Below are 17,021 nucleotides of genomic sequence, written 5' to 3'. Positions count from 1 at the left end.
GCTTATAATGTGCATTTGGGAACGCAACATGCACCAACTATTTTCCCAAACTTGTGGTGAGAAGCGCTTATAAACCGGCTGTTAAGAAAAAAGAAGCTTTAAGGACTTCCTACGGTTTTCCCACCAAAATAAAAACTCGAAGGTTTAATGTTTGAAAACAAAGAAGTTATAAATATTAGTACTGTAATTTTACAGTTGTACTGTGTAAGGTATAATGTAAGATATAAAAATATTTTGCAATAATGACCTGCACGTTATCCCGTACTTGCAGCACCTTTAAGTAAATGAACCATCTGTTCTCCTTTTTGATTGGTTCTTTCTTTGTTTTTGTAGGAATCTCACCCACAGTCGCAGGGCTCCCAAAATGGGCTCTTATCCAGATTACTCTTCATCCTCTTACATCGAGGATCATGAGGGCATGGTGAAGAACCTCCCAGGTGATGTCTCCACGTCTGGCACTTCCTCTGTGGGTGGCATGGCCGTGAGCGGCATTAGCAGTGGCGTGACAGCGACGGGAGAGAAGAACAGAAACTCCATCAACTATGAGAGACAGCAGGCTCAGGCACAAGCTCGGCTGCCCAGCCCGGAGACCAGCGGCACGAGCCTGTCCACCACGACCACTACGACGGGCCTCACGCCAACCACCATTATGACCACCATCTCTGAATCAGGCCACTCGGAGGAAGCAGGAGCTGGAGGAATTGTACCAGTGTGCCTGCAGCTCACAGAGGAAGACTTGGAGACTACCAAACTGGACCCCAAAGAGGTGGACAAGAACCTGAAAGAAAGCTCTGATGAGAACCTGATGGAGCATTCGCAGAAGCAGTTCAGCGCTCCCGACCCGCTCAGCTCGGGCAGCTCCAGCCTCTTGTACCCACTGATCAAACTCGCCGTAGAAGTGACCGGAGGGTCCGGGGCCAGTGGTCAGGCTGATTTCGGCGTGGCCAGCAGTGGAATGGGCGACGCTCCTGCAGCCATGTTCCCACTCCCCAAACAGCAGAATCTCCCCAAGCGACCCACCAGCCTACCCCTCAACACCAAAAATCCTGGCAGGGAGTCCTCTTCGTCACGATTGAAGTTCGGCAAGCACAAGTCCAACCTGAAGCAGGTGGAGACGGGCGTAGCCAAGATGAACACTGTAGTGGCCGCCGAGCCACACTTGGTCACCGTCACTAACAATGGTCCCAGTGTCCGTAGCGGTGTCGGAGTGGTCGCTGTTAACGGATATGGTGGGTGCAACGGCGCCGGTTCCTCTGATGCGTTTGGAAACACAAACCCAGCAGGGCCACAAGGTGAGGGTGTTGCCCCTCTGCTCCAGAGCCAGCTGAGCGGAGAAGACAGTCGTCTCAACATCAACATCAACTCCAGCCCCGACGAACACGAGCCACTGCTGAGGAGAGAGCAGCCGTCCGCGCGTGATCATTCCAGCCGCACCAACTCAAATAACAACAACAGCAACATCCACACGACTCATGCCTCTGCCACGGTTCGTACGTTAGCTCCTGCAGATGCCCAGATGGAGACTTTAACCTGCTCTCTTGGGGCACTAGACGGAAGGGCTGATGGGGTTCCACTGAGGCAGCCTAAACCCAGGAGACCTGAGCGGCCGAACTCATTGGACCTGTCAGCCACTTCCCAGGATTCATCTCCCTTAGGTAAGACCTATTTTAGTTTGGCTTACCCTAGTTTTCTACCTAGACAGCATTTGATGTATGTATGTGTGTGTATATATATATATATATATATATATATATATATATATATAAAAGAAATAATCATTTTATTATTCAGCAAGTATGCATGAAATTGATCAGAACTGACAGTCGAGACATTTCTAATGTTACAAAAGTTTTCTATTTCATCTATTTCTATTTTTGTTTTTGGAGTCTCCTATTCAACAAGGCTGCATTTATTTGAGCAAACATACAGTAAAAATATTAATATTATGAAACATTATTACAAACTCTATGCATTCATGTAATCCTGTAGTTCATTAGATTAAAGCAAATTTTCCTTATCTTATCAAGGAATAAAAACTGTTATATTGAGGAAAGCTGTATTTCCAGTGCAGTCTTAAATCATCATTGGTATGTTTGTCATACATGCCAACCCTCCCGATTTTTCCGGGAGACTCCCGAATTTCAAAGCCCCTCCCGAAAATCTCCCGGACCGACCTTTCTCCCGAATTTCTCCCGATTTCCACCTGGACAACAATATTGCTACACCATCCGTTAAAATGAAGTTAATTCGGCCAGCGCTCATACCTGTTTACATCCTGTTTTCGGTTGAAGTCCAAAGTAGTCGATTGTCGAGTTCACGCGCGTGATCATAGGTAACTAAACATATGCACCTTTAGTCGACAATCGACTACTTTGGACTTCAACCGAAAACAGGATGTAAACACAGGTATGAGCGCTGGCCGAATTAACTTTATTCATATCTTTCACATCTACTGCAGTCAGATTCACCCGTGTTAACTCTAAAGGAATCTCCCCCCCCCCCCCCCCCCCTTTTAAATATCTCCCGAATTCTGAGGTCTCAAGGTTGGCAAGTATGATGTTTGTATCAGTTGATCAGTGTAGTTATGAGTTTGGAGACAGACTCATAACACTGTTTCAGTGTGCGTGTCAGCCTGACTAAAAACAATAACCACCCAAAAGAAGACGCCAGGCTGTTTTTCCCATCTGAGGTCACTATATCCTGCATTGCCCAGATAATTAAGAGCACATCTCCTCATAAGCCAAACGTTTAGTAGAAAACGGGATGAGTGGCTAATCGTTATCTCTGTTCCGCTCTCCTGCCCTTTGTGATGGAGTGTTTAGATGTGGAGAAGGAAGGAAATTCCACTGGATTGATAAGAATCCAGAAAACGTTCGGCCTCAGTTGGCAGCGGCGATGCTAACAGACAGATGTGAATGTGATGACGTGTCTGTCACTGTTGACTGGAACCCCTGGATCAGACGCTAAACAGGAAGACGAAAAAAACAAGCCAGTCATGCTGCTCACGTGTTTACATTCCGCATGCGGACTCGAACAGAGACATGAACCGCTCGCACCCGATGATTCAGACTCGAGCGCACACTGAGAGAGTCAGTGTGGGAAAGGTCAACCACAAATTTGAGTGTGCTGAAATACTACTCTCTGGTGCTTCACTGGGCGGGATGTTTGGAGCAGTTCTGCTAGTATTCCCAGTCGGCAGATTGCAAAACATACAGCTGTTTTTTATTGTCGTGTAGGACTGTAATCAAGGATGTTTGTTAAAATCCTACTCTTTTCTCTTTTAGATGAGGTCGTGTCACAAGAGGGAAAAGCCGGATCGGCCGAGAAGATAAAGAAGCGTGTGAAGACACCTTATTCTTTGAAAAGGTGGCGCCCTTCCACTTGGGTCGTCTCTACAGAAACGCTGGATGGAGAGGTGAACAACAACGGGCACAGCCAGCAGACGGGGATGGCAGTGTCTGGAGGCGGCCAATCAAAATCCAGCATCGCTGTGTTCCTGGTCAGCGGCGGAACCGCGACCGCCACTCTAACCTCCGACCCGCCAGATATGACCTGCCTGTGATCTCGCATCTCCAATTTTCCTCTGAGGACGAGCCCAGATCAGACTTTGAACCCAAGAGGGGTTTGTGTATGCTATTGTGCTCCAAGAACTGATCCAGCTGATGACGAAAGGAAATACGAAAATATGTTTTTTTGGAAAGCAGACTCTTGACGGGACGTATTTGGCAAGCACTTAACGTTGTTGAACTTCTCCAACTTGTTTTGAAGAAATCGCTTTAAACCGAACCCAGCTATGCAGCAACATTGGCATAAAATGCTTCCATTTGTTTTTGTCGTTTCATTTTCAATCAAGTATGATTGTTTTACAGTTGTTCTTTCATTTGTTGCACTTTTTTGTAAGTAATGTTAATCACGGATCCTCCGACCAGACTGGTCTTAAAACGGAAAAACGCAAACGACAATTTCTTGATTTAACAATCATGGTAGATTGGACAAAATTAAAATCATGTCCATTTCAAAAAAGGCAGTGGTCTTTAAGACTGGGTTGACTGCATCTTTAATAACTTTTAACCCACAGTACATTCATATGTTTTGTATTTGTTGTACGTATCTATGTACTCAGTTTTGTATCATATTTTGAAATGTGCAATAGACTTTAGCTTTGAGGTGCTCCATAAGACAATTTAATTTTGCTATGTGTTTTGCCGCATTTGTTTCTTTCTTGTCTCTAGTTTAGTATTCCGAAGCGCTGCACTTAGCAGTGTCAATCCTGTGTCCATTCGGCCACCCCGACTGCGTTCGAGAAACATCGTAAAAATGACAATCCCACACCTTATCACCAATCCCATCATTCTCGAAAAGGGAAGTAAACAGAAAATGTCGGGGTGTTTGCTTCAAGTACTGGAAGTTCACAATGGATGACTTCTCACAAGCTTCAAGGAGAACAGTAGTTTTTTGTTTCTGTTACACTACAAGTCAGGCAACAACCTGGACTTTCTGCTGGAAATCATGCTCTCTGAAAACACTGAATAATCAAGTCCCTCTCTGCACACGCTCAGTGCAGTTTTACCTCTGTGAGAGTGTATGTAAATGTGTATGTATGGGTCTATTTCTGCTTAGCGGAGCTCCTCAAATCACTGCTAACAAGGCATCGGTCAAATGAGACTTTCCACTTCCCATTGCTGCCAGGACAGTGGACGTGGCTCTGTGTGCTTCAGAAAGCAAACACACATACATATGCCATGAGCAAAATATATACAGCATGTACAGACTGAAGCTCACAGCTAGCTACTTCAGTTCGGTGTTAGCTTCTGTTAAAGATAAGCTCAAGTGACATTATAGTGTACAATAAGAAATCATGATTTTATCCATTTTTTCCCCCCCTTTATTTTTTTAAGTGTTTAATTTATGTAGTACCCACGCTCTGGGTTTATTATTCTCATGAAGTTGAATCAGTAAGTTGTTTATAATCATGTAAAGTTATCTTATTTGAATGATACTTTCAATCAAATACATTGGAAACATGTAGTTTCTTTTTTCCTTTTACCCTTCTACCCTTCTTTTTCAAGTCAATCGTGTACAATCGAGGAGATATTGACACTTTCAGAACGGTCAAGTTTAAGTGTCGCATCCTAATTTTGAAATCATATACACGTTGAGAGTTAACAGCCACGACATGGGCCTCATATTTTTGTCTTTTTTTCGAAAATCTATGGACACGATCCATTTAAATAATTGCATAGTGATGAGGAAAATTCCCTCAAATAGCAAGGCCCTGCTTCCCAAGAAATGAATATAGTATGCGTTTAATCAGAGCGCTTACCGTGCTGTAGGCTATGCATTTTCTATAATGAATGTGAGGATTAACCATGATTTGGCACAAGCCCGCATTATCTTTGGACTTTGACCACTTCAGAGTGGGGAATTTTCAAAAAAGTCATCTGATTTTTTTCCCCTCCACTGGCTTTTTCTGTCTGTAAATAAGGCTATACAGTGGAGATTCAATTCTAACAACAGTGCTTCAGTCTGACTTTTGTATATGTTTGTAATATAGTCTAACCTCTGAAGTGTAAATACACAGTGCATTTGTATGCACATATATAGACTCTTCATCTGTTGCTTTGGGACCAAGAACAACGCTAAATCACTGTGAGATTTATCTGAAGATAAACACAGTAACGTCAGACTGTTCTCAGTTAGATACGTCAGTGTGAATGCTGGAGTCAAACAGAAGATCATGACCTGAAATGAGGATGACTTGCATAATAAACGTCAAATCAAATGCTCCAATGCTAATTTGAATAAAATGAACAAACGTTTAGGATTTTAGACCAAAGTATTGTGGCTTAAACATGCAGTCGTGCTGAGCTGAGTCATTTGAAGTGTAGTTTGTTCTGGAGGACTGTCCATCTGCTACTTGTTAATAATGCAAGATGTTTACACCAGAGCCATTGTCCAGTTTTACAGCATGCTGATGAATAACGAATCATTTACAGACAATACTCTACAAAACATGCATAAACCCTACATGCCTTGTTTATATTGGAAGCAGGCCTTGAGAAGTTAGAATTTTTGTTAATTCAGTCAGGTTGCAGGATGGTTTTAACCAAACAAAGTCAAACTCTTTAAAGTTTAAATGAATCAGTTACTGAATCCTACAGCGATTGGAACTCATTAAACTCGCAAAACCAACATGAAAATGGTTAACAATGTGTCCCCATAAAACACAAACTTGGAGTATCAAATGTATATTGGGTGTGTGTATGAGTGAATGAATGAAGGGTCTGTTGACAAGCTGCTGTTTTGTTTTATTTTTTACTTTTGCGTTCATTATTGAAGCTGAAGTTTTCATTTGGCCCCTGCATAGACGGATGTTAAAAAAGAAAAGCCACTGACATGTTTTCTATTACAGCTTGTAAAGTAAGCACTTTGAGAAAAAGAACAAACGATAACTCGTGCTTTAGTCTATTCAGAAGATGTTTTAAAATGCCATTTAGAAAATAAAGCTTGCTGTACAACCCTGCGTTACTCAGTTGATTAAAGATTATATTAATGAAAACCTGTACATGACGTTTACTTGTTATTTGTTTCCACTTACCTGGTAGAAAATGCAACATTTCTGGGATCATTTGAAAACCACACTGAAGTTTTTAATTTTATTAAGTGGCCACATGAGGGTGGTAAAGGCAACCACAGAATCATGACCAAAAGCATGTCCTCCTCACACAACAGTTTCCATTCAGTTAACACTCAGTGCAAAGCATTCAAGATTAAAGGTTTACTTTGCTGTGCAAGCATGCAATGATCGTGTGTTTTAGATGACACACAAGTAGGCAACATAACGGTAGCCTATTATTATTAATTTTAAGTAAGCACATGTGATTTACTACTCCGAAAGAATTAAACTGCAGCCTTTTAAAAAACAAAACAACAACGACAACAGATTCAGAACAGTGAATGAAAGCTGAAGTTGTATTCCTGAATAAAAAATTCATAACATAAAGTAACATAACTGATCATGTTTACGATCAAACAATTGTGGGGGTCACACATAAGGTGAAGAAATCCTGTAAAACTCCAGCATAAATCATAATTCTTTTTTTTTTTTTTTGCGAAATGGTACAAACTTTTCCTCATAATGCTAACTGCGTGTATTATAATAAAGTATACGGAATTAGAGAACCCACTTTCTAGCCAATCAGAAGTTGAGAGGGGAGAGCGAACAGCCAATCAGAGGCGAGGAGGCAGAGCGCTGGATCGAGTTGACGGTGCGTGGCTCTGATTCTCTCTCAGTTTTACTTGAGCTCGCGAAACGGCGCAGCTTCGCCAGTCAGGGAGCAGAAAGCAGACATCACATGGAGTGACAAGGGCACCAAAGACCATTAGCCACCCCCAGACAGCCGTAAACGTACGTTTCAAGTGTTCATGTTGAGATTTGTGTGATTCCCCAGCGAACAAAATGTCTCAAAAAGTTCGCAAAAACGGATCTCCGACGTCTAACTGCAGCGGAGTGACCGCGGGAAGCCCGAGCGGATCCCCGGGGATCAGCGCCGCTGGAGTGAGTTCACTGGGTCGCCTGCTGCCCATGAAAGCCACGGTTCCCTTCCAGCTGAAAACGCAGACACAGCACCCTCTACAGACACGGACAGTCCTCTCCACCGGTAACGGTAAATGCCACAGCAGCGGATCCCACAGCCGGAGCCCCACGCGATCCCTTTCCTCCAGTGCCTCAAACGTTTCTGCAGCCACGTCCACTTCCTCTGCGACGTGTTCACAGTTCATCGCGGCCACAGCGATTTCCTCCGCTCCCTCCTCCTCTTCCTCATCCTCCTCCTCCTCTTCATCTTCTTCATCATCATCAAGAACTAGCCCTATTATCGCCGTGCACGCGTCAAACCCCAGAGCGTCCCACGCGCAGGTACCTGTGGCATCCTCGTCATCATCCTACACAGGTGTGCACGTGAGCCCCCAGTGCTGCTCTCCCTCCCAGCAGAGCAACTGCAACTGGGACACTTCAGCCCTTACCTCTAATTTATCGTCCTCCCCGTCTTCCTCCTCCTCGTCGTTGTGGTCCTGCGGTCACAGGGCCAAACACCTCCAGACCCCTGAGCATGACAGGCTGTCTCCAGAGAGGCTCAGCCCCAGCTCACCTGTCTTCACAGGTAAATCTCCAATCCAGAAGAGCTATTGATTTTATATGAAGTCAGAGCTGATGGGCCATGTTTATTTCACATCACTGTGGTAACTTGTAAACATTAATAGTCCATGTGGTTTGTTGGTTTACATATGCTTTCAGAAGACGTTTTAACGGTTTCATAGTAGAGCGGTTGACATGGTGATTCACAGTCATAATGTGTCATTCTAGATGCGATATTACTCACTTGTTCAGTTAAACTCAACATTCAGTGTCGTATCCTATAGAGCAGGGGTTCCCATAGGCTAAATATTACTATATTTCTGCTGTGCCTGTAATGATGACAAACCTGCTTATTTTCCAAGCTGTCAAATCGATTAATATAAGTTTTATTTATATAATATGTGTGTGTGTCTATGTATGTGTGTGTGTGTAGTGTGTACATGCATACATACATACATGCATACATACATACATGCATACATGCATATAGAAATACACACACACACACACACACACACACACACACACACACACACATATATATATATATATATATATACACACACACACACACACACACACACACACACACACACACACACACACACACACACACACACAGGCCTATTATACACAAAAACTTTTGTTAGATGCGATTAATCAATTTGACAGCACTAATACTAGCACTAACAGGATATAGGCTACTGTGTGTGTGTATGTATATATATATATATATATATATATATATATATATATATATATATACACACACACACACATATACTATATATATATATATATATATATATATATATATGTGTATGTATGTGTGTGTAACCTTTTAATTTAGTTAGATTACGACAATTAAATACATTTATAATTTAATTTATCATTCATAATTCATTTAATTATGTATTAAATTAATCTATTTTAATACACAATTAAATAAATACAAAATAATTAAACTAATCTTTTATAATACAATTTGTATTTACAAAAATAATCTGTATTTTAGTACATACAAATTAAATCAAAACTTAATTCATCTTTCATCATTTATTTAATTTTATGTAAAAAAATTATCAATACTATAATAATCAATAAAATAAGTCAACAAAATTTGTTTTGTTTTTATGATGAACTAAAAGTCTAGTTTTGTTAATAAAATATATTAATGGTGTCAGTGATGCGCCTTTAAATGAATGAGTTGGACTTGATAATGAAGGCAAAGCAGCCAATAAGTGTCAAGCATTCACAAAGCATCCCAGGATGCACCTCTTGAATCTGGTAGAATCGAGGTAAATAGTGACTTCATTGAATAACCTGAAATACAAGAGTTTTGGTGAGATTTGTTTCCCATATATTAGTGTTCCATGATTGCATAGTTTTAATGACTTTATTATTCTAAAATTATGGCCTGCTGCTCCAGAGGCTTTCCTCTGTTGCTGACTGGTAAGAATGCAAATGTTTGGTGGCCAGTCGCTGGTTTGGCCCTTTGAATCTCAAAGGTTTATTTTGTGATTGGTTTGCCAGCGAGTGTTGCACCGTGTCTCGGTTACTGTAACTGTTTGAACTGGCATTGTGACCGGTACCACAATTTTTTCAGAAAATGGAATTTCCTCAAAAAGGAGATTTAAGAGAACGCATCTACATCATTTTCAGCTTTTTACTTAACTTGAATTCAGTTATCACACCATATCTGCTGCCGTTCTTGACAAGAAGAGGTTATCTGCCTTAAAGACACAAAGAGAGAAAGGTACAGTAGTGGCTGTTGGGTTGGGAGTGTCATCCTTTGTGTTTTGGCCCAGACCCAGGCTTCATTGTTTTAGTAAATTACCCATGATTCTCTTGGAGCCTCCTCAAACAGACTCTGAGGTCATGTGTATGTCTTAGTTATGTTTCTGTGTCAGTGTTGTTGTTTTTTAGTCCAATAATGGCATGATATGTCTGAACAAGAGGAAACTTGATCTTGGGTCCTCATTTCACTTCGGGTCAGCGATTCATATGCCTGTTGGAATGCCCTTGTGATTACTGTTTTTAGTCTCCTGAGCCATGCCTCCCCTTTTCACTGTATCCCACTAAAAACACTCCGCTCTGGTATGTCCAGTAATTTTCCAGATCACCAGACTTGCCTAAGATCACATGAAAAGCCGTAGCACACGAGAGGAACATAACAGGATGGAGAAAATTGGGAAAAAGTCAAGTCACCTTTATTTATATAGCGCTTTACACAATACAGATTGCTTCGAAGCAGCTTTACAGTGATAACAGGAAAATGTTCAGCTGTTGTTCATCTGAAGTCAAATCAGTGTTGATTCAGTTCCATTGTAAAGATAATCAATTATTAAATTAGTTAATTTCATCTATAAAGCAGTTCTGCAAAAAAGGACGTCATCGTCCAGCTCAGTTCAGTTCTCTTCTCATACAACAGCATCAGTAGTCAGATCAATAATATTGTTGAATATTAAGTGTCCCCAACTAAGCAAGCCAGAGGCGGCAAGGAACCCGAACTCCATCGGGGACAGAATGGAGAAAAAAACCTTGGGAGAAACCAGGCTCAGTCAGGGAGCCAGTTCTCTTCTGGCCAGCGAACGAACACGGTGTGGCTGCATCACAGTCAGAGAGATCATGTTGTCATGTGCAAAATTAGGCCCTTTTTAAACTGACTAGTCAGGTTTGACTGAACGACCCGTCCAATTAATCAGACTAAGGGTGCTTTCACACGAGAGCGATTGTTCCTATGATTTGATTTTGGCTAATACCAGTAGACAATAAGGATTTTCATGTAATGAAGATTATCAATAAATGTCCAATATTTAAATTCTACATTTTTATCTGAATAAACTAAAAATAAAACAAACAAAAAATCAAGTGTTTAAATGCTGTGTGTGATTTTAGGCATCACAACATTATACTGAAGGCCTACATTATGAAAATCTATTCATTTAGAAATTTGTTAAAGATCACATTTAGCACTGTTATTCAATAGTGTTTTTAAAGGGATTGTTGACCCACACTCATGTCATTCCAAATCCATAAGACTTCCATTCATCTTTGAAACACAAATGAGATTTCTGTCTCTTCATGGCAAGGCCATTCCACCAAAACTTGCTTCAAAAAGTTCATCAAGACATCGCAAAAGAGCTTGACACCCAACCAATAACGTTTGTTCTCATGCATGATTTCTTGTACGATGTTCTATTGAACAGAGTTTTGGGTGAATAGACATGGAGGGAGAGATAGATATCTCACGTTACCTCAACTCTTTCCCCGCCAGCATAAAAAAAAAAGAAGAACTTTGCCAGCCTACGCCAGCATTTTTGGTCATTTTCACAAACGTTTCATGGCCCCCAGAATATTTTGTTGTATGAATAGCCTATCTGAACATGCAATATATCAAAAGAAAGACCAGACCCTCTGCTTTTAAACAAAAACAAAAAAAATCGGTTTTATTCTAGCTTCATGCATTCTTTTGACAACACTTAAAGGGGAACTGAAACGAAATGGGAAGTAAAGGTGATTATAACAGATGTGTTGTCATTGTTATTTGTGGTAGCAAATGTGGTAGTTTTATTTGACACTTAAAACTGCTGAAGTAGTTACAAGGGGGGAAAACAGTGATGTTAGTTTGTTGTTTTGTTACTAGGGCACAGCCATCTTGAGCTCCGTGACGTCACTGGCATGATAGGCTACCTTGACAGCTCCAGCAAAATGGCATCTCAAGAGCATAACAGATCGAGAGGGGGGTCTTATTGCATTGCAAAAATTAATAACCTGTTTGCAAAATGACTGTGGCATAAATGTGACCACGGCGGGTCCTGTAAACAAGTTCCACTCTCCTCTTAGTTGTTATCGTAATGTTCACCTTCACCGCAGAACACCTTGCTAAATGAATCCGACATCAAGGATGCTATCCAATATAAGCGATATCCATCGACGACACCCACAAGATACTTGTTAGTGTGATTTCAGCCATTTTAATTTATTTGCCGTTTATTGTGATATTGCATTATTTTTCATATGTATTTGCTTACATATGAGATCGCTCGTTGCTGCTTCTTCTTTTCCTGTGTTTTGATCGGGAGATTCTGTATTCGTTCAGGAGAGAATAGCGCCCCCTACTTTATAACAGTGATAACTCGGAAAGCCGTAAAAACTCGTCATTGGCAGGGAAGTGTTTTCTCTTAAAGGTGAACTATGCAGGGTTTTTTTAAGCTTAATTTACCTTAACCGAACAGCTTCGGAGTCATTGGAATGGTTATATGACTTTTTTCGGGTTGAATGGTGGTCTTCTCGCACCCCCCAGCGCCTTTGAGCGGAAAAACCATCCTTGCAACTTTGGGCCGGCGGGCGTCAGGAAGTATCGCGTGATATCAGGTCTCGCGATGTAACGAATTGCTCTACGGCACTGCACACATACACTATCTAAACATTTATATGCTAGCCTTCTGTGTATCATACATACCTCAGTGGACATGGCTCCGTGCGTTCGCCGGCTTCTTTGAAAACAAATGCACATGACCAGCGGGAGAAGATGGGAGGGGGGCGAGTCGCCAACAAGTTTTGACGACAGTGTTGTCAGATATCTATTCCAAAGCTGTAGGGGGAGCTCTATAGAGAAACCTGCGAGCAAAAAGTGCCAAATTGCCAAAACTGCTTAGCGCTGCTTTAATGAAGGGTTATCGCGTCAATGGCAGGGTTGCAAAGAGTTAAAAATATCTTCATGTGTTTCAAAGATAAACTAATGTTTTTGGGGTTTGGAATGACATGAGGGTGAGTAAATGATGACAGAATTGATTTTTTGGGGGAGCTATCCCTTTAATGATTGCACAATGGCATTATAAATATAAAAATGTGGGTAATGGACATTTAATTAAACAGGATGTTTCAAAAAAGCAATGTGAGTCAAGACGCAATGGCGAAAGACATCCGTCGTCATGTGTATGACTAGTGACAGTGTAAGAGGAACTTCTCAAAACAACTAAAAACCTATAAGAAAAAACTAGAACTAATTGACTTCACTGATGGTGTGAACTTCACTTCACACCGTCCCGGCTTGTTCTTTCTACAGTATCCGGGTGTGAAAGTGTTTTTCTTTGAATGTATTCCTCAACATTTCAGTTCATTGTTCTCAGGATTAAACGGCACCATTGCGCATAAGCGCCGCATCGTTGCAACTAATTTTGCATATGCTGATGTGTTTCTCAATAGCTTTGCTCGTGCTTTTTAAGATCTCCATACAGACATGGTTCTTTTGCTCTTGGCTGGGGGTTTAACGGGGCACACTCCCAGTCTTTTACAGAGAGGGATGGTACAGGCAGGCTGGGACGAGACCAGGCTGATCTATCTGTCCTCACAAAGAACACTATTAGGAGTCAGGTCACCATTACACCCTTTTATTTCAGCTGCAGGACTGAGCTACAGTTTTAGAGCTACAATGAGTGTTTTGAAGTATCTATTCACTGGTCCATACAGGCTTTGAAATGAAATGCGAAATTACAAGAGACTGTATTTAACATGCTTGTAGCATTTAAACAGCCCTTGTTTTAGCCTAAGAACTGTTCACACTTGGTTGGTGTGGCTCGATTACTGTGGCGGCTGCTGGTCTTTCAAAGAGGGGAAGCTCATTTTCGGCCTACATCATAAAAATAGTCCATTTATTTATACGTAAATTCTGCTATGTTCCTTTTCAAGAAAATGCACTGTGTTGTACAACTAGGCGTCTTTTCCAGTGACTTGACCAGTGCCCTCTCAATGGCCAGCAGAGTTAGGTATAATTGTATAAATGTAATAATATAATAAAGGTATAAATAATAATATAATAAAGTATAATAATACTACTACTAATAATATCTTTTTAATTATTACTAATAATAATATAAAAAAATATAATAAGTAATAATATAATAATAAAGATATAAATGTATAATTGTGTGACATGTATTATGAAAATTGGCTAGCAATTTCGACAAGCAAATACCAAGTAATAGGTTGCAGCAGTTTGTCTTTCAACTACACTTGCAAAATCCGCAATGGGACTGAGCTCGAATAGCTTCAGCATCAGCGACTTTTTATTGTAAGAAATCGGTGTCAATCAAAAGGAGATGCAGCCTTTCGACAGAACCTCCAATCATCACGCAGAAGCCCGGAGTCCTGGCCAGCCCACTCCTCATTCACCCCAGAGACGCTGAGCGTCCGTGGGCGGGACATAATCGCAGCATTTATCCAATGACCGTCTAGTTTCGAAGCACTGAAAAAAACTGTTCAAAGCAGCCCCATTGAAGTCAATGGACGCTGGGCTTCAACAGGGAAATGTACTGTGACACTACGGGAATATATGATAAACAAAATCGAGTCAGCCGACCTGCTATATGTAACTGATTCTGAACGAACTCGTCTTTGAGATGAACGTGTTCTAACGCATTTTTAGTCAATAAAATGTTAACACAATAGTGCATATTTGACCATAAATTTTTTGGCATTATAGGGGAAGCCGAGCTTCCCTTGCAGTCTTAAAGAAATCCCCACTGCTCGATTAAAACAAATCATGGTGCAATTGCTCTGTTATTGCAGTTTATTTGAATAAGTGTGAACACTGCCAGCTGAACCCAGGTGTGCAACAAACAAACTCTGGTGCAGTTCGACTGATATATGAACACAACATGGACCAAAGACATCTGAAAGAAGCACAAAACAGGATGTGATGTCACAAGATGCGACCCTAAAAAAGACAGAATGCTGAAGCACCTGATTCTTTTCATCACAGGAGCTTCGTTTCCCATTACGGTTCATTACAGGTGTCGGAAATGCTGTCTCCTTGCAGCAGTTTGAATGTTTATCGGAGGAATTCCTGCTGCTGGTTTGACTATTTTTCACATTTTATAAGATCGTTCATCACAATCGTAAAAATTCATAAAGTTTGTAAAATCCTGAAAAGTGAAGCCAAAACATTTCAAGCGCCCCCTGGTGGCTGGCTGCACTCCATGTAATCGAATGGGACGCGAGTCAAAAAAAAAAAATCCAGTTACACGTCAAATTTTTTCCGAAAGATTGTTTCTGTCATTTTAAGTAGTTCTTGTCACGCAAACGCATGTTCAAGTGTTCGTTTTCCCAGTAAGTATGATTTTATTTTTAAAACGGGGTGTGACGTCATGATTGACAGAGTGCTTGCGATTGAGTTTGCGCAAGTGGGTGTAATGGGCGGGACCTCAGGGTCACTAATGGGCAGACTTGGAATGACGTAATCGGCCACAACCCTTACTGGGATATTTTGGCTTCATATTTCTACAGAGGAAGGAAGTGGAGACGTGCTTTCGATCTTTTTTTACATTTTAGGCATTTAGGCCAGCACACAGCATTGTTTCAGTTGTTTGTTTGTTCTGTCGCAAAATATACATCAAAAAGCAGTGTTTTTTGTTTTGTATCTTTAGGTGCGATGGCAGTGAACACCATACGAACCAGGACTAGTCTAAATGTATCGTTTTCTTTTTTTAGTCTGGACCAGAAGAACGGAGAAGTGTGAAGTGTGAACACACCCTAAAGGTGACTTTTTGAGGAATGTTGCTGGGCAGTGTTGCAGAGGGATTGTTTCTTGGGAACTTTCCCATTGAGAATGGGCAACAAATTTCTATCTGGATCATTTAGATCGGTCGTGGGCCCTGTGTCTCACCTGGTTGCCCGTTGACGGCAACATTGCCCAGCAACATTGCTCAAAAAGTTGCCCGGTGTATCATCACCGTAACAGTGTAGTTCAGTTTTAAATGACAATTACGTTACTAGGTTGCTGCTTTAAATTTAATTTAATAATTTACTGATGGAAGCACTAGTATAGACTAATAAATGATTTAATTAAATTTAAGTCTGTACTGTTTTTATGTGATTTAGTAGGTGTTGGTTCATTCAAATAAATCAAATGTAGGTAAAGGTAAATGTTTATATTATTTAGAAAGAAAATGAAGTGTTGGATGTCAAGGGTGTGTTTGGATCATAATTCTGTGGGTTGAGATGTTTGTGAGTACAAGATGATTATCTGTATCTGTACTGACTGAACTGGAGGCGTATTCATGGTACTTTTGATTAATTGCTGTGACGTTATTATTGTTTTAGTCTAGTCACATTCACTAGTTTGAGGAGACAAGTCAAGAGCACAGCTTTCCCAAGGACGCGGCTCATGGGCCGCTGTGTGTGTGTTATCAGTGTGTGTGCAAAGTCTGCTGAGTGAGATGCAGGGTAGACGCAACACAATAACCTACTGTGCATAGACAGAGACGATAAGAGAATTCACTGCTCAGTAGTGCATCATAGCATCTCTTATATGAGCCAATCAGAGATGAGATGCTATCCCCGTGTGATAGTCTGTCCTCTGTGCAGCTTGTTTGTGTGCATGCATGCATGCATGTGTATGTAATTATGTAGTTCACACACACACATGCATAAAGATTTATCAGTCATTTCTGTGAAGAACTATGCACAGTTAGGCCAGAAACAAACACTATGCAAGAACGCAAACACAGATGTGAATGTTTAGCCACTACATTGCAGGCGTGTGGTCCTGTTGTACATATTTTCTGTGCATTCCAGTGAAACCTCAGTACTCAAAGGGGTTTTATGTCAAAGCCAGTAAACCTAATCTGTTATACATATTCTGATAAAGACATATATAACGTTACAAAAGATTTCTATTTCTAATAAATGCTGTTCTTTTGAACTTTCTATTCATCAAAGAATCCTGGACCAAAAAATGCATCACAGTTTCCACAAAAATATTAAGCAGCACAACCGTTTTCAACATTGATAATAATAGGAAATGTTTCTTGAGCAAAAATATATATTTTTGAAGGATCATGTAACACTGAAGAAAATACAATTTAGCATTGCCATCACA

General features: G+C 40.9%; 2 protein-coding genes across 4 annotated transcripts in view; both read left to right on the top strand.

The window, feature by feature from the left end:
- bmpr2b (bone morphogenetic protein receptor, type II b (serine/threonine kinase)) overlaps nucleotides 1-6,565 on the top strand; it is a 79,302-nt gene extending 72,737 nt beyond the window's left edge. The window contains exons 12-13 of the mRNA XM_082175370.1: nucleotides 334-1,655; nucleotides 3,285-6,565. Coding sequence (XP_082031496.1) covers nucleotides 334-1,655; nucleotides 3,285-3,562 — 1,600 coding nt within the window. The 3' untranslated portion in view covers nucleotides 3,563-6,565. The remainder of the gene's footprint in view (nucleotides 1-333; nucleotides 1,656-3,284) is intronic.
- Nucleotides 6,566-6,693: 128 nt separating this feature from the next.
- Nucleotides 6,694-17,021, top strand: part of fam117bb (family with sequence similarity 117 member Bb) — a 42,605-nt gene continuing 32,277 nt past the window's right edge. For all 3 annotated transcript variants that reach the window (XM_082175377.1, XM_082175376.1, XM_082175375.1), the window contains exon 1: nucleotides 6,694-8,162. In XM_082175377.1, the coding sequence (XP_082031503.1) occupies nucleotides 7,460-8,162 (703 nt within the window). In that variant the 5' untranslated portion in view covers nucleotides 6,694-7,459. The remainder of the gene's footprint in view (nucleotides 8,163-17,021) is intronic.

Source organism: Leuciscus leuciscus, assembly GCF_965113295.1.
Source record: "Leuciscus leuciscus genome assembly, chromosome: 7".
Taxonomy (NCBI): domain Eukaryota; kingdom Metazoa; phylum Chordata; class Actinopteri; order Cypriniformes; family Leuciscidae; genus Leuciscus; species Leuciscus leuciscus.
The sequence above is the reverse complement of the archived record's forward strand: the minus strand, read 5'-3'. Positions and strand labels throughout refer to the sequence as shown.